Source organism: Pezoporus wallicus, unplaced genomic scaffold (assembly GCF_028554395.1).
Source record: "Pezoporus wallicus isolate ANWC-B61680 ecotype Strahan unplaced genomic scaffold, APGP_CSIRO_Pwel_v1 contig_736, whole genome shotgun sequence".
NCBI lineage: Eukaryota > Metazoa > Chordata > Aves > Psittaciformes > Psittacidae > Pezoporus > Pezoporus wallicus.
The window spans coordinates 2,886,994-2,913,833 of NW_026639744.1; the positions used below are offsets into that span (position 1 = coordinate 2,886,994).

The window sequence follows — 26,840 nt, forward strand, 5'->3', positions numbered from 1 at the left end:
CCCCCCCATTGTTTCTGATGCAGTTTTTTCTTTTAGCTACATACAGTTTCATTTCAACTGATTTGAACAAATGACTTCAGAACTTGGTGGTTTACACATGTTTCTGCTGAGTCTCCAGCCAGCGGCTGATTGCCATTTTTAGTGTCCTGTTTGGTGTAAGCATAGGAGAGGGGAGAGGAAGATTTGTCATGGGACTAGATCGTCTCTTACTGTTGATCCAGTTTTCTATTGCTTCCTTTTCATAGGAATAGCCATCTACAAAGAAACCATAATCAAAAGCTGGTATTACAGACGCTTGGGCACTGTCACATGGCACAGATTTTCACTATTTAAATTTAAAAGGGGTGTAAGGGAATCAGTATTTCCAAACAGGAGAATTAAGATACAGAAATATTACATGGTTTGTGAAAGCTTTACGATAGCCCATATTTGCTTCAAATTACATAGTTAAATGTATTACAATAAAACTTTATACAGCAGTATGAAGATCAAAATCTGATTCAACTTTTTAAATGACACTGTTTTTTGGCAATCTAACAAGTACAAGCTCTTTGAGAAAACACTGCAAATTTATCAGCCAGTTACAGCTCTATCAGCTCACGGATGCCTCTAAAGCAGTGTATGTATGTGTGAGAGATTCTTGTAGCTGGGCCTGAACCTTCCTCCAAGAAGCCAGGTCTGGCTGTGAGTATGGGGTGGGGGCAACAAGGACACACAAAATGTCAATTCCCTTTTCTGAATTGGAACACTGATGTTTTGCTGCTATGGTGATTTGGGCTGCCCTGGCATTTTGCCCCTCTGCGGGTAGCAGAGGCAAATCTGCCATCCACAATTGCTAAACCGCCCCTTTACCACCCAAGGGAGTGGCTCTGACAAGATCATGGAATTCAGTCATGCACGTGCATGTATTTGTGACTAAGGTAAGCAAGTGGTAAACAGTGCAATTACATAAAGGCTTCCTGTGTCCTTAGCTGTAGTTAAGGAATTATAGATGGTATGGATAAAGTTCATTGCAAGGCTATAAAAATATCATCAGAGCTGCCTGCAAAGGGTCCTGTGCCTGTAGCCATGCATGAGTACGCGAGAAGCACTGGAATAGTGAGGTGAAGTAGAAGTAGCCAGAAACCTGCACTGCCGGTCAGTGTTTGTAACACTAGGGCTTACTCAGCTCCTCTGAAAAGAAGTTCCTTTTGAAGAAGAAAAATCTGCTCGTTAGTTCTAAGTGATGCTGAAGCCACCACCCCAGACACTGTCAAGCCTCATCAAGCAGTTGAAAGTGATGTTCTCCCCCTGTCCCAGTACCTACAAAAATGTATCACCAGCTTTGTGTCTGCTAGTTAGGGACAAGGGGAGAGGAAAGAGAAAGGGAACTGAACAATTACTGCACATGAAACAGTTGGAAATAAAACCAGCCTCTGTTGAGAAAAAGAGTCCGTAAGAGGGGGAGGGAGGGAGGGAGGGAAACACCCTGAAATAAACATAAAACTCTGCTTTACCAAAAATGCATATTGGTGTTGAAATGTATGCCTTGGGCTAATAAAACTGTTGTTAGATTTTGATCACAATTTAAACAAACATTTCCATTTTCCATTTAGCTAGAACTGAAGTTCTTGAGTAACTTTTAAAGAGTAATTTTCCCTTCAGGAACCCTTTATAGTAAGCAAAAAGACACTGAAAGCTGACCGTGAGTGCAAAGCACCAAGTTGCATCGTGCATGTGTTCAGCCTTTTTACATTTAAATGCTCTGTGATGTGAGGTAAAAGCTCACTAACATCCATCTAATGCATCTGTACTGCTCCTGTGCAGTACTCAGCACTGAATGCAGCTGCACACAGCTGGCCACCGAGCCCGAGCTGGGCACTCAGCCCTCAGCACCTGCACACTTTCAGGACTTCAGCCCTTCCAGCCACACAGAAGCAGCTGTTTGTTAGTAAAGAACAGACAACTACAGACAGGCTTGCGCAGAAACACCTCTGATGAATCACAAACCTGTGTCCTCCACCCTGCCGCCAACAACAGCACCACGCTCTTACTTCCTTCTCTTTTATTGAATATGAGACACTTAACATGGGGAAAAAAATCTTTCTTACCCGTGCTGGTCACCTGAGTGACAGAAACATGCAGTGTGGCATTCTACCTTTTTACTTACTTTCCTTAAATTTTACACAGCACAGAGGCAAACACATCTAACTTCCTCCAATTTCAAGCTGCAAAACTGCCTACAGCTTAAAGCCAGCTGCGTTCATACTACAGGTGCTTCAGTTCTATAGTGCTGGGCCACTATTTACTTCTCAGTGAAGTAGCCAGATAGTGAATATCTGTACCTCACTTGTCCTGCCACAAACCAACCCTTCTGCTGCAATTGCTAGCGTTTCTGTTGTTATTCATCAACGTCCATAAAACCAGTGTGGCACTCCCAGCTGTGCCCATCCTTGGTTCAGAAAAGCAGAGGAATCCCATGTCTCGAGATAGGAATCATACTGCTGACATGAATGCTGAATGACACGCAGGCACTATTTATTAGTTAGTAAATACTAGAATTGATCAGACACTCTGAACATTTCACTTTAAAATTCAACAGTTTCTCTTCAAAATGCCCATTTGCTTTTCTAATACACATTGGAATAGCGTCTGGCAAAGATTTACAGCTTTTCAACAAACCCGTCCTGCTCTAAAACTATGTATCCTTACCTCAAAATTATATTTAAAAAAAGATATTCAAGTCTGTCCTTTTTCTTACTGCTACTGCTTAAGAGGTCAAGCACTGTTGATTGCAGTGCTTATCACTCCAGCAGTTAGCAAATGTTTTCATATCTTTAATGTTTTAAATCTCAAAAGTCTGGCCTGAAACCTCAAAACAGTATGAAGTCAGCCACTGCTTACAGAGCATCAAAAACATGTACTGGTCTTTTGATGATCAACCCCCCCCCCCCCCAAGGTCAGAGCTATACAACACTGCTTCTGCATACAGTGCTTGACTGCATACAGTGCTTGACTACAAGAACATGTTCTGCTCTTTGCATCTCTCAGCTCCAAGGTCCCGCTGAATGTAAATAAATCTCATTCTGTACAAACGTTGAAGTGCCATATACATAGTGTACTACAAGTAGTACGAGCCTGGTTTTCGCTTCTACACCCCCACCCCCATGTGCACAATTACATTTTGCACTTACCAAGACAATTCTGAAACAGAATTCCAAGCCCAATCACAAAAGCACATAGAGGACATCACATTAAAAAAAAACATTGTACAACCTCCTCAGTAGAGCTGCCATGGAGCAAATTGCCTGATACAGTGTTTCTCACCATATGAAAAATCTAATACTGCAAATTAAACATTTACCACAGGGTTGTTTTTTTGTTGCAACAGCTATTTACAATAGTTTTTCTAAAACTGGCAAGATAGATATGCCCATTTTTGTGTTCCCAGACCTATCTTTACCCAGCGTCGTTTAAAGACATACCTGCTGCAATGACAGGATCCTTCATAAGCTCCCTTGTTATAGGACATAAGAACTCATCAGGGATTGTAATGGGAACAGAAATTGTTTTCATCCTCAGTTCTTCAATTTTCTGGAGGACTTTCCTGCGCAAGCCTAGAGACTCTGGAAAGTTATTGGTACATGAAGTGGACAACACAGACATGTAAGGCAAAGAGCTCTTGAAATAACCGGCAGTTGTGCTACACGAGACTGCACTCCATCTCACCACCCCAACCTAACACAGGAAAGTCTGCAGACACCCCTGTCCACCACTACGAACAGCTCAGCTACAGAAGGTCACTCCTGTTGGCTCAAGATAAGTCTGTGCGCTAATGGAAACAAACAGCAAAGTGAATATAAGTGAAACATCACGGCAAAAATCTGGCTCCCAGGCAGAACTGCATTTTAGTGGATGCATAACAGAATCACACACACTCCTGTATATGCAAAGCTAAACTGTAAGCAAAACTGAGACGGGGCAGAAGGCAGCAGTATTTCTCCCTTGAAGCTGGACTATATACACAACAGTATAAAGGTATAGTAGTACACAACCAACACCCATCAAATAGAAGATGACCTACCACCAAACCACTGGTGTGAGAACTCATCAGCCTTGGACCAGTTTTGCCCTGCAGCGTGGCACAGGGTCATATTTATGTCACAAAGTGCAAATCACACCTGGCTAATCCGGTGGCCTTCTATGACTCTGTTGGCAAGTGAGGGAAGAACTACGGATAGCACCTGCCTGGACTCCTGTAAGGCCTTTAGGACGGTACCACACAAGAGCCTTTTCTCTGAATTAGGTATTTCAATGGATTCACTGTTAGAAGGGTAAGGAAATCTGAAAAAAAAAGAGCTGTGCCCATGTTTGAGATAGCAGCTGTTTTTTCCGACCTAATTGTGAGTGGAAGAGAAAAAAGAAAGCTGACAGTGAGAAAAGCAATTTTATAGTTCTGTAACTGTCACATTATGATTTTAACCTGTCAAGACTGGAAATGCATCCCAGACACCAGCAATCTTCATCTTGCAGCAGCATAAAACATTCCTCCTTTTCAGAACTGTTTTATGCCAAGAAACCTGCAGATGTGATGTGTCACAACTTCCCAGCTAGTGGTGTTAAATACTAGTTCCTACTCTGGTTAATTTTCCGTCTTCAGTACTAAAATAAAGAGTTGATACAACAGTCTTCCAACCAACTGCTCTACTCTGCCTGCAGACTGCCAAGTGGGCTGGTCTTAACACATCAGTACTCCCAGCTTTACTGCAATTTACAGCAATTGATCAGCTGCCTCAAGTAGTGTGTGCAACGGGATAAACTCAGTCACACTGATATGCAAGTCGCTGTAATCAGCGAAGACAAAAGATGTCACAGTAAGAAAAGTACACTCAAAAGAAAATAAATCAACCTGTGTTTCTTAGGAAGTATTATGAAATATGTAAAGATAAAAACAATGTAGGGATTGAAATACAGTGCTGAAATACAATAAAAGTTCAGGCTTATTCTTAGGAAAAGTCTGCATGGCAGTTTTGTAAAAATCTGTAAGATCAGTTTGGAACCACTTTGGAACCAAGAACAAATAAGCATATTTTTACCATAAAAGGTAAAAAAGGAACCAACTAATTCTGTAGTTATGACTGGATTTTGAGGGCGCCTTCTGCAGTCTTCATCACATGGGCAACTTTCCTAAATTCCTCTCATGCAAACAGATTAAAGATTATTGCATCCCGTTTGCAGCTCAGTTAACTACCTCCTGCTTAATTCTCTAGTCAGGGATTAAAGAATTACCCATAACACATTATCTTTTGAAAACTAGTTATAAAGGAACACTTAAGATTTTGTTGGTATAGTCAAAGCGCGTGCAATTTTCTGTTTAACTGATATAGAGCGATTCCCCTGTCGTTTACTCCTACTTCAGAATACATGTAAGGCATGGGAAACCACAAGTGATTCACATTCTGCTCCAAAACGTTGGTTTCAAGCTCATTCTCAGACCCAGCATTTCTTCATAAAGCTGTGAAGCAGGAAAGAACATACTCATATTTTTTGTATGTACAGAGAGTAAAATCTTAAAACCAAGAGAGGGAGATAAAGCCTCCATATTTTGATAGCACATTGCTGATGAAGAGAAGAAAAATCAGCCTGATCAGAGATTTCAAAAATCAGTTTATGTGTACTTATCCTTGGCTTATGTTAGGGACACACCGTAGTAAGTGAGGAAGTGTTGAAGTGTCTTTAAAATAATCTGTCCCCTTTACATACCTAACCTAAATTAGGATAGAGTAACATAAAAAGAAACCTGCTCAATGTGCTGCACAAGAAGGGAAAGTATTTGGAATGCCTCCAACTTCGTTACTATTTGTGATATTACAGTACAAAATACTTTGTATGTCACTAACCCCTAAACTGAAGGTGTGGTTTTCCAAAAATTGGACCAGATCTCACCTCCTGCCCTCACTCTACAAACACAATGAAGTCAAGAATCACCTTACATTAACACATGCAGTTAGCCTGATAGGAAAAAGAGTAGACAGGCATGGAACAATGTTACTTCCACCTTCTATTCTGAATTAGAAGAGCATACGGATTCCTTTTTTTTCCTGACGCAGCTGCATCACAGAACTGCAATGTGTCACTGGGCTTGTTCAGAATTGGGAATCCTGAACTTTGTTGAATGTACACCAGCTTTTCAGCCAGAATGTATATAACTGTCACTTCACTTTTGCGCAACATCTTCCAGAGTTTAATGCAGTGGTATTTATATTATATGACAACTAGGTTGGAAAGAAGCTAATTCCGTTTGCATGGTAATGCAGCATTCTTTCAAAAAGCTGTCAAAAACAATCAAAGAAACTAACAAAATGTTATGTGAACCAGTTGCTGACTGATTTCTCTTAGATTAAATGGCTTCAAAGGCATGAGGATACACGTGTTATTAAAAGCAAATTGGAACTGGAGCAGAGACTAACACAACAAGAAATAAGGAGCTAGTAAAATAACAGAAGAAAAAACTCTCCTATCATTCATGAAGTAAAATGGTCTAAAGAAAAAAAAACAAACAAAGAAACCTCCCTTTGCAAAGACTATAAAAAAACTCAAGAGCTCTTTGGCAAGATCTTATGGAACTGGTAAATGCTGGATTTTTTGAGCAAAGAAAACAGGTTATCAAGGAGAGAAAGGACATGGTCATTCAAAATTTAGTTAAACTGCAATTTAAATAACACCAAAAAGCATGTAATTTTCAGGCAGATAGTATGTTCCTGCCTAGTTTGTAAACGCTTGAGCCATGGCAGATAGAGAGCAATTCTTCAACTCAAATATATCAGGCTGTAATTTCTATTCTGTGCCAATTATAGCTGTAGAACGATATGTAGAAGCAGAATCACAAGCATTTATCACTTCAGAACTGATTGATTTGAATGATTTGGTGCCTTTGGCCAGTATATTTCATTATTTGTCTTTAAAAACACCTTTCATATAACCATTAATTAACCAACTTGAAGGAGGTGACTCTCCTTGTTTACTCCACTCTCATGAGACCCCACCTGCAGTACTGCACCCAGTTCTGGGGCCCCCAGCATAAGAAGAATGTGGAACTGTTGGAGGAAGTCCAGAGGAGGCCACAATGATGGTTGGGGGCTGAAGCACCTCTCCTATGGAGACAGGCTGAGAGCTGGAGTTGTGCAGCCTGGAGAAGAGAAGGTTCTGAGGACAAGACCTTACAGCAGGCTTACAGTACCCTAAGGAGGGGATTACAAGAAAGCTGAAGAGGGGCTTTTTACAAGGGCAGGTAGTGACAGAACAGGGGAGAATGGCTTAAAGTTGAAAGAGGGAAGATTTAGATTAGATATTAGGGAGTTGTTCTTCATTGTGAGGGTGGTGAGGCCCTGGCACAGGCTGCACCCAGAGAAGCTGTGGCTGCCCCATCCCAGGCAGTGTTCAAGGCCAGGCTGGACAGGGATTTGAGCAACCTGGTCTAGTGGAAGGTGTCCCTGATCATGGCAGGGGGGTTGGAACTGGATTAGCTTTAAGGTCCTTTCCAACCCAGCCCATTTTAGGATTCTATGAGAGTGGAACTGATTGCTTCACATTGCATATATGCTGGTTCGTATTTGTGAAGTTGCTTACGTTTATTAAGACAGTAAGTAATTTCAGCCAGAACTTACAGCTACCTGATACTTGTGAAAATCCAACTCTATCCTATAATCTTACAATGGGTGTTAAAGCACCTACTGAAGAAAAGCATGGCAAAAGACCGAAGTCTTGAGAACAGAGACTGAGCAGTGAGCGTTATACTTGGTAATAGGAAAAAATATACTGAAGATACTTCAGCTCATATGTAGAATCAATCCTCACTGCATCCTTTTATAGCATATGAAAGAGTCATAAAGCAACAGCTTCCCATAATCAGCCCATATTCTAGATGTGCTCTGCCTAAAGCCACATCCGTCCTTTGCATCTTATAGCCTGCCTTACGATGAGCTCCCACAACTCAGATTTTATTTTCTTATTTGAGGTTGAACAGCTCTTGATAGCATCATTACAAATCTATCAGGCAATACATGTTTTTGTTGATTTTTTTTCCCCATAGAGCATGCTATATTCAGTAGCTCAGTTCTCATCACTGGTCACACTGCATTCAACTCTCAAATGACGTTCTAGTCAGCATTATTTTATTATCCCCAGCTGGTGACTGCTGCAACACAGTTTAAGTTACTCTAATGTTAAAGCAAATGCTTGCAGAAACTGATAAAGTCAAGTGCCTTTTGTGGATGACAATGCCTGAAAGATTCCCAGCATGTCTGTTGATTTCTAGAATTCTGTCTAAGCCAGACAAGCTTTACTCAATCCTTACTAAATGCCAGCATCAAATGCTTCATCTCCAAAAGAAGTAAAACTTAAAACACATCTTGTGTTCTTCCATTATGGTTACAGAACACTTCAGAATTTCACTGCTAAATTCTAGATAGTTGACCACATGGTATTATAGACATGGCAATTCCACAAACTGATAGGAAAACCAACATTTCATTCTAACATTTCACACATATACTAAAGATTTAAAACTATTTGCATTCCTGTACTCTTACCAATTTTTAATTCATTAATCAGACTTTCTTTGGTAAGATTCAGTAGTTCCTTGCCATCAATGTTATTTACTTTGAAAAGTCCAACAAAGTCTGCTAAGTCTTGTGCACAAAGCCAGGCCGAAACATCATCCTCTGACCAGTCCTCAACAGCCACCTTAGATGCATTTTCTATGATATTTCCTTTGGGAAGGAAAGATAAGGTAGTTAAAAAAAAACCCAAACACCACCATTCCACAGCTCCCACAGCCCCCCAAAAACCAAGAATGAGAAAAAAAACACCCAGTTCTAGGATCAACGGCAGTAATGAACACTTTTTCAAGTGTTTGCAGTACTATACATTCCTAAAGGTAATGCCTTTAGACACTATGTTAGGGAGAAACATTAATTTGGGTTTGTCTTTTAGCTATCAATTTTCAAAATTTAGAGGAATTTAACTTCTCAGATGCCCACATTTCCACCAAATTTGAATTGAACCTAGAAGACGAAAGCATCAGCAGACACTAAACCCAACTTTCACGCCTCTTTAGAAAAGCAGACAAACGTCCACACTTAATCCTGTGCTTTGGACAAAGGTCTAGGTACCCTTGTTCTACATACTTTAGGTGCTGATATATATTTTAACATTCATTATCCTGGTATTTTCACCTGTAACAACTGGTAAGCGGTATTTCTTTTTGATAGTTATGCTTGCAATTAGCGTATTTTCCCTTTAACTCATTGTCAATGATACTTGTCCAAAAAATCTTTTAGCACTCTGGGAATAATGTTCATCTCTTAAATGCTGTCCAAAGAGTAAGAAATGGCGAATATCAGAAGATACTGCAGATTACTCAAATACTCTAGTACATCTTTTCTAAAAGTAATAAACCCCCACCCCAAACCCACAAAATAATAATAAAAAAAACCAACACAAAAAGCACACACACAAAAAAACAAAAAACAACCACCAAAACCAGAAAAAAAAAAAAAGATCAAAAAGATAATACCTCTGTAGGACACCGGTAAGATCAATTCAGAGAAAGATACATAATGTGCACATAATCCTGAGATTACACATTAACTGCATGTGAGAAAAGATGGGGTTTTTTGCATCTTCAGAAGGCAGTCACCAATATCGTGCTTTAAATTTAAAGAACTGATTACAAATACTTCACACTAACCTGCACAGGGTTGCTTAAGGTCAAACTGCCATATGTTCACAGTTTTATCCATGGAACCTGTGGCAAGTAAGTGACTATCTGGTGCAAAAGCACAAGTTGTAACATATCTACAAATAAAAATAAATGTGTGAAAATTCACAAGGAAAGAACCAAATTTCTTTTATTAACAGTAAAAGAGAATACTCATGCGAATTCTTACCTGGTATGCTGAGACAAAGTATAAAGGGTATTGCCAGTACTCTGTAAAAAAACATTTGTGATTTTAAATCTTGAAGAATAAAAAGAATGTTTATTCATTTGTACATTTTCTTTCAAAATAAGGAATAATATTGCTTCTTGGAAGATAACAGAAGTTACCTTCAGAGAAGCTGCACAACCTTGCCAAAGCTATGAGCAGCAGCATCCAAAATGCAATTTCAATCTCCTGCTTGAAGCCCCCCGTGCAATTCCTGGGAGCGCTGCTATCCTTTAACATGCAATTTCAATCTCCTGCTTGAAGCCCCCCGTGCAATTCCTGGGAGCGCTGCTATCCTTTAACAATCAGCCAACATGAGACTTTCAGCATACCAATGCCAGAAGTACCAACTGAATTATTTCCATCCATATTGGCTGGCTGCTCATGTGGATAAAAACATTTTCTCTACAAATCTAGGATGACCAAAAGTGAAGAGGTAACTAAAATTCAAATAGACTTCATGCTACAGTCCTTCAGTTGGGCCAGTCATAAATCACCCCTGCGCTTCCCCTATTTGTCCACTAGATGCTACTAAACCCCAAATTTCTGAATCCAGCTTTACTTATGATTTGAAAGAAGTTCCTTCTTATGAAAAGATGCTTGGAAAAATTATTGGAAACATGAAGATGACTGGAAAGGTGACGAGCAAAGTTATTCTGAAACACTAATTGACTGGTCAGCATTCCAGTTTTCTGAGCCATCCATCATGGGGAAGATGCCCTATTTTAGACTGAAATCTCTCCTCCCACCAGTGCTTATTGGGACTGTATCAAATTAGCGATTTGGATGAAAAACTTTAATTGAAAAAACTCATCAGTACAGCATTATGTACAGAGCAAGCTGGAGAAGCTTAAAATTTGTTCATCCTCTGTTTTCAGCAAAATTATTATTTTTAATACCAAAGTATTTAAGTACTAAGTACTTAAAGTACCAAAGGTAAATATCACCTAGAGGTGACCCAATGAAGTATGTAATAACTGTATTACAGAAAATGCCTAAACAATATGCTTTAAAGCCATGGTATTTAACATAATTTTTTTCTTGATTTATTATTGTTTATGTGCACTTTATATATAATCAACTAAAGAATTTATATGACCACCATTCCTGATTTTATGTTCAAAGCTACAGTCTTTCTTGCTTTGGAAGCTAAGATAAAGTTAGGATCACAAAAAATCCTCTACTTCAACATGGAAATAACATGCAAGTATGGAATCCAGTAGAGTACTGAATAATACTTTGCCGTAGAGAAATCAAATAACAAAGCCCTCAAAGAACTGTAAATAAAAAGTGAGAAAGACTGATCAATTCTCAAAAGGCATTTTTCCTTAAGCTCCTTTCCCACTCCCCTCAAATGCACAGTAAATATTTTGGGTCTATATAGTTTCTAGTCTTTAGTATTTCTTTATGCTGATAAGACACTGAAGAAGCAGTGCTAATAATGTAAAGACAAGAATCCAGTGAATGATCTTGCAGTATGCTATACTTACAGTTTCATACATTATGACACACTTGTCCACAGACCTTAAAAAAAACAAACAAACCAACACAGTGACATTACAATGATGCAGAGAGGAAAAAGGAACCAATTTTTAAGTAAGAGGAGGAAGAGAAAACCTTTTCCACAAACAAAATAAGAGCAAACAGATTTCTTAACTCCCCTTTATGGAAACCTTGGATCTCCAAATCCTCTCCACCCATGCCCACCTTCAAACACCACCACTGATGAACTGTACCTCCAGCATAATGTAAAAAACAGTAAATATGAAAGCTCTGCACTTCCATGAGAATTTCTGATGTACAGGATTTGCACAGTGCTTATGCAAACTGGCCCCCACTCCACTGCTCCCCTGTCCGAACCATAGCTTCTTATACCTTTGCAAGCAATATCTGTAAAGCAGATGCGCAGTATCTGTAAAGCAGATGCACAGAATCTGGCTATCCACAACCTGCTCTCAGCACTTCTAATTATTTTTGAAACCATTTCACTTGCGAAGCAAGCTAGAGTAAGCAATGCAGTGCAATACATAAAGTGGTGCAATGCAATCAAAACATAAAAGATTTCATTAAATATAAATTGCATAGTTATTCACCATGACAGCAGTGTTTCTGAAAGACTTTATGGATAAGACATTTCACTTATGAAAATATAAGCAAGAACAATAATCCATCTAAATGCAAAATAAAATAACTCTAGATCATAAACATTCGCAATGACCTTTAAATTCTGAGAAATATTCCCTTGAAAAGAATGCAAAAGCAAAACATCAAAGCAAGCTGTTGTTTCTGGGGTTTTAAGTTTATTTGCTGGTTACTGCACTCTTCTTTCCTTTTACCTTTGCAACACGTGAGTTCTTTCCATTTCAGTTTAGAAAGTCTTAGTTAAAAACTTGAGTTGAATCAGTTTTTGGTTATTTCCAGTTGCCATTTAGACAGTTTAGAAGTGATTAAGCACTTTTCATGAGAAATGCAGAATAAAAGTATACAGTCATTAATATTCATAAAATCATAAATTATTATACCTACCCAATTTATAATTTCCTCTTTCAATCGCTTGATCCCTGAGGAAAGCCAGTAGTAATAAGCTGACAGTTCATCTTCGTGCTGCTGATCACCAACAACTATTTGAGCCTGACAGTCCAATTATTTTTCCACACAACTTATGATCCAGTTTTCTGATCTCTATTCTCCCTCATCTGGCTGTAAGACTACACTGGAAGATCATGTCAAAAGCCTTGCTAAAGCTGAGGTATAAAATGCATGCTGCTCTCCCCTTGTTCACATAACTAGCTTTCTCACCACAGCAGGCACACTGGTCAGGCTGTTTGACGTGTTCAATTCCTGCTGCTTTCCCCAGATACAATGTGCTGGGAAACAGGATTTGTTCCATAACCTTCCCAGAGGCTGGAGTTAGGCTGACTGGCCTGTAGATTGCCAGATCCTCTACCTTGCCCTTAGGGGAAGTGTGACATTTGCATCTTTCCAGTCATCAGGAATCTTCCCATCACTCCTACCCTCCTGGGTCTTTCAAACATAACAGTGACCTCACAATGACACTGGCAACTCCCCTGTCACCCTCTAACAAAGACTAGTAGTAATAATATTAGTCTCTAACTGAGCAATCATGGTTAATTTGGGTCTTAACCATTATTCTGTCCAGGGCCAACATCAAAACCACAGGTCTACAGTTACCTCGGTCATGTAGTTTTTACAGAAAAAAAAAGGCTTATGTTGCCGTTGCCATACTATTGATGTGGATAGGTGAAGAAATATTTAATTTCAACCAAATCCATCAAAGACAAAATTCTCCAGGTATTTAACTTTCTAGAAAGTTCATGAAAGTATGTGAGAAGGAAATCCTAAACGGTGTCCCAAAGAGATGGTAAGATTGCAATGTAGATTTATGTTTTAAATATATGCTAGAGTATCCACCCAAAAGGCCGCATAAATGCCCCAAAACCAGGAAATCATGAATATCATTACAATATTCAAGAGAACAGAGCTAGATTTCAAACTCAACCGCTCACGAGACACAGACCAACTGAGAAAACACTTCAATAATTCTGGAGGTTACAAAACTATTCCTTAATTATTGGAAATATATTTTGAAATCTCCAACTCTGTTCTGTTTTACACTGCTGAAGCATGAACCTGGACAGTCATCTGCATGAAATTTAAACAAGTAAAAGATACTGCTTACCCTGAAACTAACATCTGCCCATCATGAGAAAATGCACAAGCCAGAACTGGGGCAGAATGTCCATTCAATGTGCATTTATATTTTAATTCAACACCTAAAAATACAAAAAGTAAATTATTGCATATGGACACATTTGAAAAGGTGTAAGGGAAGCTGCTTTTAGAGGCATAAAGCTGCAAAGACCTAACTTTGTGACATACTGCCTATAGAAAAGGGGATAAAAGATCACAGAGACAACTTAATTGTAACATCTCTGACTTCCTCACTTTGTAGTCCTAGCATGTCTTACCAGTGGCTTAGAGAATTAAATGTGTACACATATATTCATCCTTACAGTTTTATGTATGAAACAGATTATTAAAAAATACGCACTCAAGGTGGTTTTGGCCATCTGCCTCGTCTCTATGTATCTGTCACACATCTACACTGCAGTTTTAGCAGGAGCCAACACTGTTTTCATTTCTCCAGCTCTTATTCAAGAGCCAAGATGTACTAAGAGATGAAAGGAAACTTCTCCCTGGCCTGAGAGATTAAGAGGTTTCAACCTACCAACCTGCTTAAAGGTCACAGTAAAAATGTTACTGGTTCTCAAAAGACCAAAATGCTAATTAAAACCAAATGCTTATCACAACATTAAGTTTGAGAGAATTAGGAGATTTTTTTGAAACCTTTACTTTTGCAATTATTGATAAACAGATTACTAAGTAAAATCTAGAAGGCCAAATGTCACAAACTGATGCATGCCTTAGCTGCTCTCCTGCTAAACAATTAAAATACAACTTTAACTTGTGGTTAGTTTGGCTGCAAATCCTATTAAGATGTTGAAATATTAAAAAAAAAAACAAAACAAAACAAACATACAAATCAGTATACACACCTAGGAAATCTGCAAACAAAATAAGCCAGAGTTTGATCTGATTATCTTGACCACACGAAGCCATCTGGAAGTATCTGAATCCGTGTTCACCATCTGATAAAATTCAAATATATTAATAGGACTCAGAAGCACTGAAAATAAGAGCATATCAGTAAACTGTATCAGCATTCTTACACTGGAATTTGGTAGATTTCCTTAATCTCACTACTACTTTTAAGAAGTGCTAATTAAAAGAATTGCAGAAGTTCTAAAACCATTTAAAAGTAAGAAATAGGTGTCATTGTTACACTGTTTCCTGAGCAAGTACATAAGGACGAGAATTGGGCTGATGGCAAATGCTGGATTTATCTACTAAGTGCACCAATATAGTCTTTTAACCTAAATTGTATGGTTATATCAACTTCTTCCACCATTCAGTAGTTCCCAAACTTAACCACATATGCATGTACAAAATTTGAGAACATCTGACAGGATATTTTCTAATTTTAGAGGTTCAACTTTTCATTTTTATAAATTAAGTCATGTTGCAGTTCAGCCTACCACTCAAGAAACACTGAAGGAATTAAAGACGAAATACAACAGTAATAGCTTTTCCCTCCCTATTCAGGGAGGGAATGAATATTTCTGAATTATCATCTTCCACTTCCATCTTCTAAATGCGTTGTTTCAGCCCATTATCAATTATTTTTTTTTATTCCTAAGTCCTGCATCAATTTAAATCTGCTCTTCTACTCCATGGAGCCGGCATAGCAGCCTGTCACAAGTCACTGTGAAAATATTTCAGCGGCATTACCTCTGCCAGTACCAAGGTCTTAGAATTCCTGTAAGAATCACCAGGATTACAGTCAGAAATCAGAAAAACATAACAAACATTTTAAGGGCTCATCTTTCCATCTCTGTAGTTACTAGAATTGACAAAATATTTTTGTCAAGTGTCTTACCAAATAACCTGAGATTTATCTCATTTTTCCACCACATAGAGTATATTTTAATTTGATACGGTCATCACAATAAAATCCTAGTTAGTATACACAGACCTGTTTGTTCACAGAAACAATCAAAGTTACGACTGTGGCAGATCTTAAGACTTAAAGATCTTAAGACTGAAATCTGTTAAAGCATCAAAGTGCATCATTTTGCTAGGATTTTACACTGTAAGATTCGTGTCTTACAGACTGATGAGTAGCACGCGTTAGCTGTGTTGTAAAAACACATTTCTTGGTAACTAAGAACATGTTACTTGGGACCTTGTATGTTCCTCTTATGGAACTATGGATGAATGGAACTATGTATGAAAAGTTCCAAACTATGTATGAACTATGTTCCAAACATGGAACTATGTATGAATCCTCTTACAATGCACAGACTTTGACGTTATTTTACAAGTTACTAACCTGCTAAAAGGGTTATTACAGTGCTGTACATGCACAGCTCTTTGGGTAACTTGGAGGAGGACTACACAAGAAAATTTTAGCAAGATCTGCCAGTTTTTGACCAGTATCACAGCTCATGTGTACTCTGAAAACAGGTAATTTCACTAAGGTTTACTTATTCAGGAGGAAGACACAACTTTGCTGATGAATGGGAAAGCACACACAGCATTAGAACTGCTCCAGATGCAATAAACTTCTATGCAACTGCGACTGAATCCACTTTAAAGGTAGGTGAATCCTCTGTTACAGTCTAAAGCACAAAGAACCAGTTAGAAACTCTGATTCTAATTTTGCTCTGAATTAAGTAGGTAAAGAGAATCTCAATCTAAAAACATCTTTACTTGTACTGGGTAAGCACTACTTGTGTGGATTTTGTAATGTGCCAATAATTCCATTTGGAATTAATCCTTTGGTCATTAAACAGCAAAACACAAAAATGAAAACTATTGACTTCTAGTAACATATGTCTTAAATAAAATCAGGAATGATCATAAGTCACCTAAAAAACAAAAGAAAACAAAACCACAGTGTAGGAAATACTTGCTTTCTTGCCTATTTCTCTCTGTCTTGGCAGAAGGTTGAAAACTTGGTAACATATTTTTTAAACCAAGAGAATAATCTCAACAGGAAAGGGAGCACTGGAAATTACACTCTGATGTGGTTCAGCTTCAACATGTTTCTTTGCCCTCAGATGCAGGTCTTAGTTCATGATGGAATTTTTCCAGCAGCATTTCCACCAAGAAAGATCTGGAGGTGACATTTACAGATTATACCCATTTCTATTGTGACTGATTAATTCAGTGCTGTCCCTACACCTTTCAGTCGATTGACTGCTTTGGTATTGTCAGCCACTAATTCTCTGTACTGAAGTACACGTTCACATTCTATTTCCTCATCTTTCTAATACTTTTCCCCACTTCTGCTTTCTGCAGTGGCTGCTCACTTATAATTTCTGGTACCTTTGAAAGAGCAGCTCATGTACTCTGAAAGAGAAGCCTACATTATCTTTACAGAAACCACCTCGTCTCCATAGTAGATTTGGAAAGCTCGAAAGTATACCGACAAGGCTGTCAAGTCACAGCATTACTTCCTAAATCTGACGATGAGGTTTCTGCTCAATCTCCCAACCTCCACCAAAAGCAGATGAATATGTGATTTTCTGACTCTTTATTAATTGCTTTTACTTGACAAAACTACACAAATGAACCTTTCAACCTTTAAGACTCTAATAAATATTTCAGATTTTTCAATATTTAGATATTCAGTTATGACACTTTCATGTACATTAACTTCTACCATGATATTTCAAATAGAAGTTCCTACTGTTTGTGCAGAAGTTTCCCTTTGCCCTTCAATTCTCTCCCCATCCCACTGGGAGAGAGTGAGCGAGCAGCTGCCTGGCCTGAGCTGCCCACCAGGTTTATACCAGACAAATTTAAAAGTCTGTAGACACAAATGCAAAGCTTTCCCCCAGAGGAAATTTAAAAATGCAATTTTCAGTATACGTTTTTTGGCATGTAGAGAAATCTAGGTTCTAGGTACTTTAGTTCCACAGAAAGCCTTACAAATATAAAATGAATGAAAACTGAACATATTACACAGTGTGACCCTGAGAAAGGCCTACACCATGAATGCCCTATGTTTTTGATCTCAATACTCAAATACATACAAGAATATCAGATTTCATTCGCAAAAGAAGAAAAGTAATATTTTGCTTAATCACAGCTGTGAAGAAGCACATAATGACAAAACTGAAATGCAATTTCTACAGATCAGCTAAATCAGCTGTAGGATATTTGCACAGTACCACACCTTAGTGGGATACACTAGATTCTGGGCTTCCTGCTCCCCTAAGTTCCTCCAACTGAGAAAGTCAGGTGCAGGAAAAGTCTCCTATATTCACATCCCACAGCTCAAGCATTTGCTTAATAGATTTACAGTTTTCTGCACCGCTTTAACCCAGCCCTGCTCCTGGGGGAACCAAAGTCTGAAAGAGTAAAATGGGAATGGTAATCAAGCACTGCATTTTCTAACACCCTCGTCAGCCTTGGGAGATCGGCTTCACTTACAGACACTGCCCAAACACCTTCCAGAACCCTGACAGAATAATTTGCTACTGAAAGCTGTCATGAGCATGCTGATCACCTTGTTTACTGACCTACTACATTCCTTGTCATCAACCTGACCACAACTTTTACTTAAGAATATTCTGAATGTTCTAAAACATCAGCTCTACCCAATGCCATTTCTATGTTGAGCACTGATGACAAAAAGAGTAAGAAAACAAGAGCTAGAGAGAAATTTTATTTTTTTTTTTTCATATTCCTTCCCTAAAGAGTCAATTAACTAACCTGAAACTGGCTGTGAAGAAATATCACAGCAGGTAACTCCAAGATCATGTGCTTTCTCATTACACAGGCATCTCATTTTGTCATCCCAAATGGTTAAATCACCACACGATGATCCAGTGACAAAGAAATTTCCATTAGGAGAAAACGCACAGGCCACCAAAGAACCATCTTTAACATTCCCAGATCTGAAAAGCAAGAGCACACTGACTGTGAATTTAGAGTAAGTAATGTTCGGAAAAAGTGATCTCTAAAATGTAATCTGATACAATAAGCCAAACTGTTTTGAGTTTTGCACTTTGGAACGTGGCAACAGAAGGGAGAGGAACTCAAGACTGTGGAAACAGATGCAAAATACGCAAATAAGCACACTGCAGAAAGTAGGACCAGCTTTTTGACTGCAGGAGGAAAAACGTGAGATGACACCCCAGGGCAATAACTTTAACTGAATGATAAAATAATCATCGAACTATAGACAATCTGCATGGGCTCACCACTTGAAAGGCACAATGCACTGTTAAAGCTCTGTGGGCAGGATAAATTTTAAAAGTCAAAATAAACACACAACTACCCTAACACAGATTTACATATACACAGACTCCCATAACTTCTCTGTTCTGTTTTTAAAGACAAAACAGAACACCTAGTAACCCATATGATAAACTACAGCTGAGCATAAGACTTTTCTGAGCTATGATATAGGGTTAATTCTGGACTACTTTTACACAGGTCTCTCTAACCAGACCCAGGACCTTCAAAAAAAAGGATTGACTCCTTTGATTTTATCATGAAGAGCACTACAAAATACACTATGGTGCTTCCCAGTTTTATATGTACAATTCTTTTCCTTCCTGCAGCTTTTAAAACTTTCCTTCTTTCACACAAAAAGCTGCAGTCTACTCTGAAAATGAAACAGTAAAATGCATAGTACTATACATGTTCAGAGTATGCATTTAAGACTTCCAGGCCAGATACCAGTATCCTAACTACTGAACAGGAAACAGAGAACACTTTAAGAAATACCCATAAACTAACTTGCTTTCATGGTGTTCATATCCACCATACAGATTTAAATAGCTGTCTGACTTCATGATTTGAACAGTCAATTGCAGCAGCTGAGCTGATGAGGAGTAAGTGAATACCTTTGTAGTAATTACCACCTGTATATTCAGGCAAGTAGCATAACACTGTTGTAAAAGGCGTTCTCATTTTTAGCATGAACACAATGTACTGTTGTAAATGAAACAGAGGACCACAGAATGAAATTAGCTGGTTAACTAAAAGCCTCTGACATGATTTTTAAGTACCATGATAATTTCTAAGTAATACTGATCTCAGCTTTAAGAAAATGGGACAGGTGTACTTTATCTGCAATTAAAAATTACAGCAAGAATAAAAAAAACATCACCTGAAAACATATATACACATCCCAGAATACATAAAATTAAAGTTAAGCTGACTACTCCTGGTGTGTTAACACTTTGAAATGAACTTTTATAAGTGAAGGGGACAAGACAGGACTGGAATGTTCAAGTTCTTCCTTGTTGCTTTACAGTGGTAACACCAATATAGAATAATTTGTGCTTAAAACAATATAGTTACTACATAGTCGTTATACACCCACCATTCAACTAGGAGGAAATTCAGGATTTAGGCAGCATATATTTGTAAGAAATTACTTTTAAATATTTCTGGTGTTTTTCCTGTTAGTTATAAGTATTCTGAATAAAAAAAGAATGTCATCACTAGTAACACCTTAAAATAAATAAACCCTTAGGCCATTTATTCTCTAAAAACAAAGCAACCATTTCAATGGTATTTTTTGCCAAGGTGGCAAAAAACTACTAAAATTCTGTTTACGGACAGGTTTCCAGATTTACATGATTTCAGGTAACTATACTCATTAATTTTGAAAAATTTTATAGTTCCCATTTGAATCACTGAGAGGAAGGCAAAGGGAGAGAGACCATAAAAGCAGTAACGTGTGCAAAGGGATTACCAAAACCAAATAAGTCTGGCTTTCCGAAATGGAGGCTCCCTCATCCTGAGCGAAACATCCTACAAATCCCCTCAAATTATTAATTTCTTACCTAACTTCAGAGAGATGTTGTGTAATTGCTGCATAAAACCTAAGTAATGCCTTGCCTAAGTACAGATTACAACTGACCTGAAGATTTTACTGAAATACAGAGATGTAGAAGACTACTTCGAAGATCACCCTAAGGTTCATACCTTTTAACTGTGCAGTATCACTAATAATGCTCATCTGCTTTGTTTCAAGTATTTCTTGGAAACCAGTGTGAAACGTTAATTAAAAATCACTGTGTATAATGCAATACAAAGGCACACAGCACAGTCAGGCTCCACTGACTAACTGTATATTACATATTACAGTTTGTTGACAAAATACATGCACTATGCAATGCATCCTCATTTCTTATTGAGCCAAGAAAAACACTTCCATGAACTTAAAAAAAATAATAAATAAAAAATAAATAAAAATCAGAGAGACTCGGCACATCTCCCTCTCCTATGGATAATCTTTTGGTCTTCCAAATCTTATTCCTGTTTCTTCGTGATATCAATCAGTGGTGTGAGTTGCAAGCCTGTACACAGAGCATAATACTACATAAATTATATATTCTTGTCATCATAAACAAGGCTGTCAAAGAAATATTTGGTACTCACCTGTAGAGTTTCAATGACTGCACATTCCAAAGAACTACACTCCCATCTGCTGCCCCCGACACCAGACAGGTGGAGTCGGGAGAAAATCGGCAGACTCTAACAGGACTGCTGCTGGGCTGCTCCAGCACTGCCAGCATCCGACCATCCTGAGTGTCCCAAATCATGGTAGTGCCATCAGTTGAACATGAAGCTAAAATGTGTCCCGATGGAGAGAAGCAGCAGCAGTGGACAGCATATGTATGACCTTTTAAAGGTGAGTATGGAAGCTCAGTAAAGTTGTTCAGAGAATATACGCGAATTGTTTTGTCCAAGGAACAAGTAGCCAAGCACGATGATGAGAAGGCACAGTAGTTGATATCATCACTATGATCTGTTAAAGTATGTATTAATGTTGCCATTTTATCTACTTTCAACAAAAATACCTGGAAAAAAGTTTAACAGTTAGACTTAGCTCTCTTATTTCAGCAGTGAAACATGCTACCCTAAGAACACACATTCTCCAGGAAAAAAAAACAAAACACAAATTCATTTGCAGAGGCAGACTTTTGAAACAAGGGGGGGGGGGGGGGGGGGGCACAAAATCACAAAATGGAATATATAAGGCTTTAGAATTAGTTTTAAGTAATGTTAAGTTTGATGGCTTTGTAACAGTAGCAATGGAAAATTACTGAGGTGCACGATACATAGAAAAAAAATAAGAGTACAGCTAGAGAGCACACTGAGAATTCTTGTACAAGATAAATAGTTATAGTTGACATAGTTTTACGAAAAACAGTCTAGAAGAACAGGATGCAAGGATAAGGAGTATCTGGGAATGGCAGGTGTCCAGGATGGGCTACAGTTAAGCTAACTGATAAGTAGGAGGACAGGAAGATTATTATGTCTGTGGTGCTAAACAACCAATTAAGCTGGTATAAGCATCTACTGCGCGTGCTTCAAAGGCTGCCAGAAGTGATGAAGATTGTTGGAAGGAGTAAATGACCCTCAGAGACCACCATCACAATTCTGTACACATGCAGGGAACTTTCTGGAAAATAATGTAATCCATACGTAGCCTCATGAATATGTATGTATGCCCAGGGACTATATAAGGATGGCTTGTATAGCAATACGGGAACACACATTAGGAGGAGCCTAACATGCCGTGTGTCTCCCGGTGCCACAATAAAGAATACGTGCTTGTCAACTTGAAAACTTTCTTGGCAAGTTTGTTCCTGGAGTTTTCTCCAAATCACTTTCCATCTAAGCATTGTTTTACCTTTGACTTAAGTCAAAGATTCATCACAGCAATGACATGAGGGGTTTACAACTTGGTTAGAACAACGTATCTAAAATTTTAATACAAAGCTGCAATTTTGTGGTACAACATGCAAGATGACGTAGTGGCTACTTGATCTTTGACCAAGAGCAAAACAAGTTATTCTGATTATTTAATTTACACTAAGAAGTTCACTGTTTAGATTTACTTATATTTGCATCTGTACTAGAGGACAGTGGAATAAATGGACACTGTACAAGACAGTCAAAGCATTAATTAAGGTTGCACCAGGAATCTTAGGATCCTAAAATGGTCCGAGTTCACAGGACCTTTAGAGATCATCTAGCCCAACCTCCCTAACACTGGCAGGGACATTTTCAACTAGACCAGGTTGCTTAAAGCCCCATCCAACACTTCAAGATATGGGGCATCCATAGCTTCCCTGTTCCAGTGTTTACCATCTTATAGTTAAAAAACATTGTCTCTTACCCTGTCACCACAGGCCCTGGTAAAGTCTCTCTCCACCTTTCTTACGATCTGCCTTTAGATACTGAAAGGCTGCAATCAGCCAGAGGTTTCTATTCTCCAGACTGAACAAGGACAATGCTCTCATCCTTTCTTCGCAGAAGTGGTCCAGCCCTCTGATCACTGCTGTGGTCTTCTCTGGACCCAGTATAACAGATCCGTGACTTTTTGTACTGGGGCTCCCATACCTGGATGCAGTGCTTCACCCACGGTCAGACGAGAGCTGAGTAGAGGGGCAGAATCACCTTCCTCAACCTGTTGGCCACACTTCTTTGGATGCAGCCCAGAATATGACTGGATTTCTTGGCTGCAAGCACACATTGTCAGGTCACACCTGAATTTTCATCTACGCATATTCTCTGTCATCTGCCAACTTGCTAAGGGTGCCCTCAATACCACTGCCAATGGCATTGATGAAGATATTAAACAGTACTGGTCAATGTACGGACCCTTGAGGGACACCCCTTGTTACTGGTTTCCATTTGGACATTAAGCCGTTGACTGCAACCCTTTGGACATGGCCAGCCAGTCAACTCCTTACTTTTCTAACAGTGCATCTATCAAACCCATCTCTAATTTAGAGACAAGGATGTTGTATGGTGCCTTATTAAAGGCCTTACAAAAATCTAGGTAGACATTGCTAATTCTTCCCTTATCCACTGATGCAGTTACTCCATCGTAGAAGGTCACTACCTTATTATACCAATTATTAGAAGTATACTAATTACTAGATTATTAAAGCAATACATTTTTCTTAAATATGATCTAAGTTTAAAAAGCCTGATAAGGTTTCCTACTGATCTAGGCTGAAAGTTATGAGGTGTCTCTGTATTTGCTTTCAAACCATCCTTCTCTAACTGAAAGTTAGATCTATTTCCAAGCCATCCACATCAACAAAATGTGAAGTGTGGAATTAGCAGAAACATGTCACATCATACCTATAAACCTAAGCCCATTAAACAGATTGCTAAATATCCAGCTAGGAGGAGGCCACAAACACGTGCTAGGAATGAAACACAAATTACAGACAATTTCACTTAATCTTTGCTTCAAAAGACTAAGAGTTATTTTGAACTAATAGCTATGGGAAGCAAGAAAGAACAATGAATAAAAGCTAACGTAAGGTATAGTCTTGGGATGTGACAGCTACTAATTTGCTGGAAAAGAGCCACTGCACCTTCCTTTCTATTATCTTCCCTGTTCTTGTGAAAACAAGTTACTATATGTATCACAACCAGCTATACCTCTTCCTGGAGAGATCTGGTTAGGTAACTAAGCGTGTGACCCCTGTCAGAGGGAGGAAGAGACAGGTTATTTTCTCATCCCTGCAATACCCAAATATTAAAAAGAACATTTAGATCCTCTCTTAGCAACGCTGTGCCTCTGCTTATATAGTAGCCAATACAAAAAGGCAGGCTTTGGAGCACTCAGTGTAAGTAAGGGTCAGGAGTAGAAGTGCCTCACTGGAAGTCAGACGGCTGGTCTAGAGATCAGTGACAGAGCCACAATTGCTTTACTGGAACTTGAAAAGACACTGCTTTTGGTCCCTCCTAATCACCTACGCCTTCTCTTTTTCTTGGTGGTAATGAGTGAAAAAGAAAACAAGCAATATTAATTCTTATGCATAGAGAAAAGAATGATCCAGAAACAGACAGAAAGCAGCAGGACAGAGACACATACAGAGATGGGAATCTAAACTACTGATTAGGGGGCAGGGGGGAACAGAGCCTATCAGAGTACTGCAGAAGATTACAAACATTATGACAGAAAACATCAACTGACAGCTGGAAAAAATTTCAGTTGGGTGTGTGCACAGTGCTTTCCTTGTACTGCCAAGAAGCAATGTCATTTTTATCTTTGCTGTTCTTTAACATTTGTGTGCACAGAGGATGCAACCAGGATAAGGCCCCACTGTTGTAAGTGTAGTACAGAAAAAAAGGTAAGTCTTGTACTAACAAACTTTTGAGCCACCTAGAAAGAAGCAAATGAAGATAACAGAAATAGAGTAACTGAGCACAAAATAAAGGGGTGCCTGTTCAGAATATTTTCAGGAAAACATAAACATTAGGAGAGTCCTGCAGAAGCGAACAAAGATAATGTTCGCTATTTATTCGCTTTAATTCATTATTATAAGAAATGTCTTCAGCTATCCATTGCTCTAGCAGAAATCACTTGGAAATCAATTAGACTCAAGAATAATGCATAGGCTATACCAAAAATATAGAAAAAACAATCTCACACTTCTGTATAAACATTTTTAGCAACTATACTATACTACACTTACACGTACTTACTTCCCACTTACAACTCAAAAAAATACACTTGTATGTCATCATAGGCTCCCAAAAAAGTAATCAGGAAGCAGTACCAAAAAGCTTTCTGGAAATTATTCTAATCAGGAGCTTGCTGGAATACATCCCAATGAGTTACACCTCACAGTTTCATACACTCCTTTTAAAAACATTGTTTTTAACATTGCTTGTTAGAGCACAGCTGAGCAAACAACTGCATATATTCTTTAGAATAAAACTGATGTCCAGGAAAGCCTTTAAAAGGTACATTCCGACTAGCTCCTCCCTATGCTGCAGATCAGTCAAGCTTCCTGAAAATAAGGAAGTACACACCCTACAACTCCTGAAAGTTGGCTATGCTGAAGAAAAGCAGTAATACCATTTATACTGAGTTAACTTACCTAAAACAGCAGCCTATGATTTAAGTGCTTTATTCTGAGCAATAATTTCAAAGATGCAACCGTAAACAGGTGTGTTTTGATATATATACACACACATATTTGGGTTTAGATATGAATATACACATACACATGTCCATATATATGTGGACATATAAATACGCATATGTATAAACACATACATACACACACGTGTTTATATACACACATAGACACAAACGTACCTATAAGTGCAAAGTAACTGTTCCCTTAAGGCAGGTGGCAGCGCCTAGCAGCTTACAGCATGCCAGTTTAGTCAGAGATCACATCTTTGAGTACTATTTTAGCTTCAGGATTCTCCCAATTTTTTTTTCTTTAAAACCATTAAAGAGATTAAGCAATGTCAACAACATCTGCAAAAGGAAAACTAACATCCTTTAAGAAACAGACGAGTCAGATAAACCCTGACACCTGGAAAGGTGAGGCTGAAAAGGCACCCTAACCTCGTTGTTACGAGATTTTCCCTGTGGAAAAGCAAACCTAGCAACGTGAGTTTTCAGGTCTCAATCGTTTAAACTAGCTGAGGGAGCAAAGAGACCCTGCATCATTTGCCACCAGAGGGAGGTTCAGCACTACAGCATTACTTTCTTTTCTTCAGCAATTACAACATTCTCCTAACCCATGAGCCACCAGCAGTCACTCACAAATTAAAAAAAAAAAAAAAGCAAGCTACAGCAACGTTACTGACAGCCCTTTTTCTGTCACCGTCGCGGACACCCTACCACCACCTAACGCCACCCCACCGGAGGCGCAGCCCGGAAATCGGCGGGTCCCTCACCCCGGACTCTCACGGCGCTTCGCTCGGGTGGGCCCTGTCTCAGCTGCGTGGACGGCCCCGGCGGCCCTTCCGCAGGGGCAGCCGCAGAACCCGCCCAGGCTGAGGAGACACTGGACGGCTGCCTCTCAGGCCTGCCTCGAGCTCCCCTTTGAGGCCAGTTCTCGCAGGACCCCTCGCCAGCCGCCCCGGAACTCTCCCGCGGCACCGCCACGCCACAGCCCAGCGCACGCGCAGCACCCTCCCCAGCCCTCTGTCCCACCCCCGGCTACTCAGCGTAGCGGAGCCCGAGCTGGTGTCCCTGCCCTGGGCTGCACCACGGCTCGAGGGCCGGAGGGGGAGGAAGCATTGCCGCGTTAGCAGACTCCTCGCTGCCTCCGCCATTGCCCGCACAGGAGCAGCCGCGGCGGGGATGTTGCTTTATCTCACTGCGCCCACAGCGCTTGTCCAAACCTTTTCCAGCTTCGGTGGCCTAGATCCACGTAACATCTGCAGCCATTTTATCTGCTGAGATGCATTACACTGCTGTATGACACATGCCTC

General features: G+C 39.2%; 1 protein-coding gene across 2 annotated transcripts; it reads right to left on the bottom strand.

Annotated features, from left to right (window-relative positions):
* On the bottom strand, positions 1-26,316 carry WDSUB1 (WD repeat, sterile alpha motif and U-box domain containing 1). 2 transcript variants are annotated; one of them, XM_057415652.1, is made up of 12 exons: positions 26,301-26,316; positions 23,914-24,081; positions 21,012-21,433; positions 18,327-18,511; positions 14,543-14,635; positions 13,666-13,759; positions 11,456-11,489; positions 9,930-9,970; positions 9,731-9,837; positions 8,571-8,750; positions 3,465-3,605; positions 1-255 (listed from the first exon to the last, which is right to left on the bottom strand). In XM_057415652.1, exons 3-12 carry the CDS (start codon positions 21,407-21,409, stop codon positions 92-94), a joined length of 1,437 nt encoding a protein of 478 aa, XP_057271635.1. In that variant the 5' UTR covers positions 21,410-21,433; positions 23,914-24,081; positions 26,301-26,316; the 3' UTR covers positions 1-91. The 2 variants fall into 2 exon arrangements, with proteins under 2 accessions (XP_057271635.1, XP_057271636.1); XM_057415653.1 differs by lacking the exons at positions 23,914-24,081; positions 26,301-26,316 and adding an exon at positions 25,926-25,949.
* Positions 26,317-26,840: the final 524 nt, after the last annotated feature.

Excerpts from the sequence above, each read along its gene's own strand:
- WDSUB1 (XM_057415652.1), bottom strand. The coding sequence starts at position 21,409 with ATGGCAACATTAATACATACTTTAACAGATCATAGTGATGATATCAAC. Across the intron at positions 14,636-18,326 it reads TTCTTCACAGCCAGTTTCAG|ATGGTGAACACGGATTCAGA; the intron begins GTTAGTTAATTG and ends GAATTTTATCAG. Across the intron at positions 8,751-9,730 it reads CCTTAAGCAACCCTGTGCAG|GAAATATCATAGAAAATGCA; the intron begins GTTAGTGTGAAG and ends TCCTTCCCAAAG.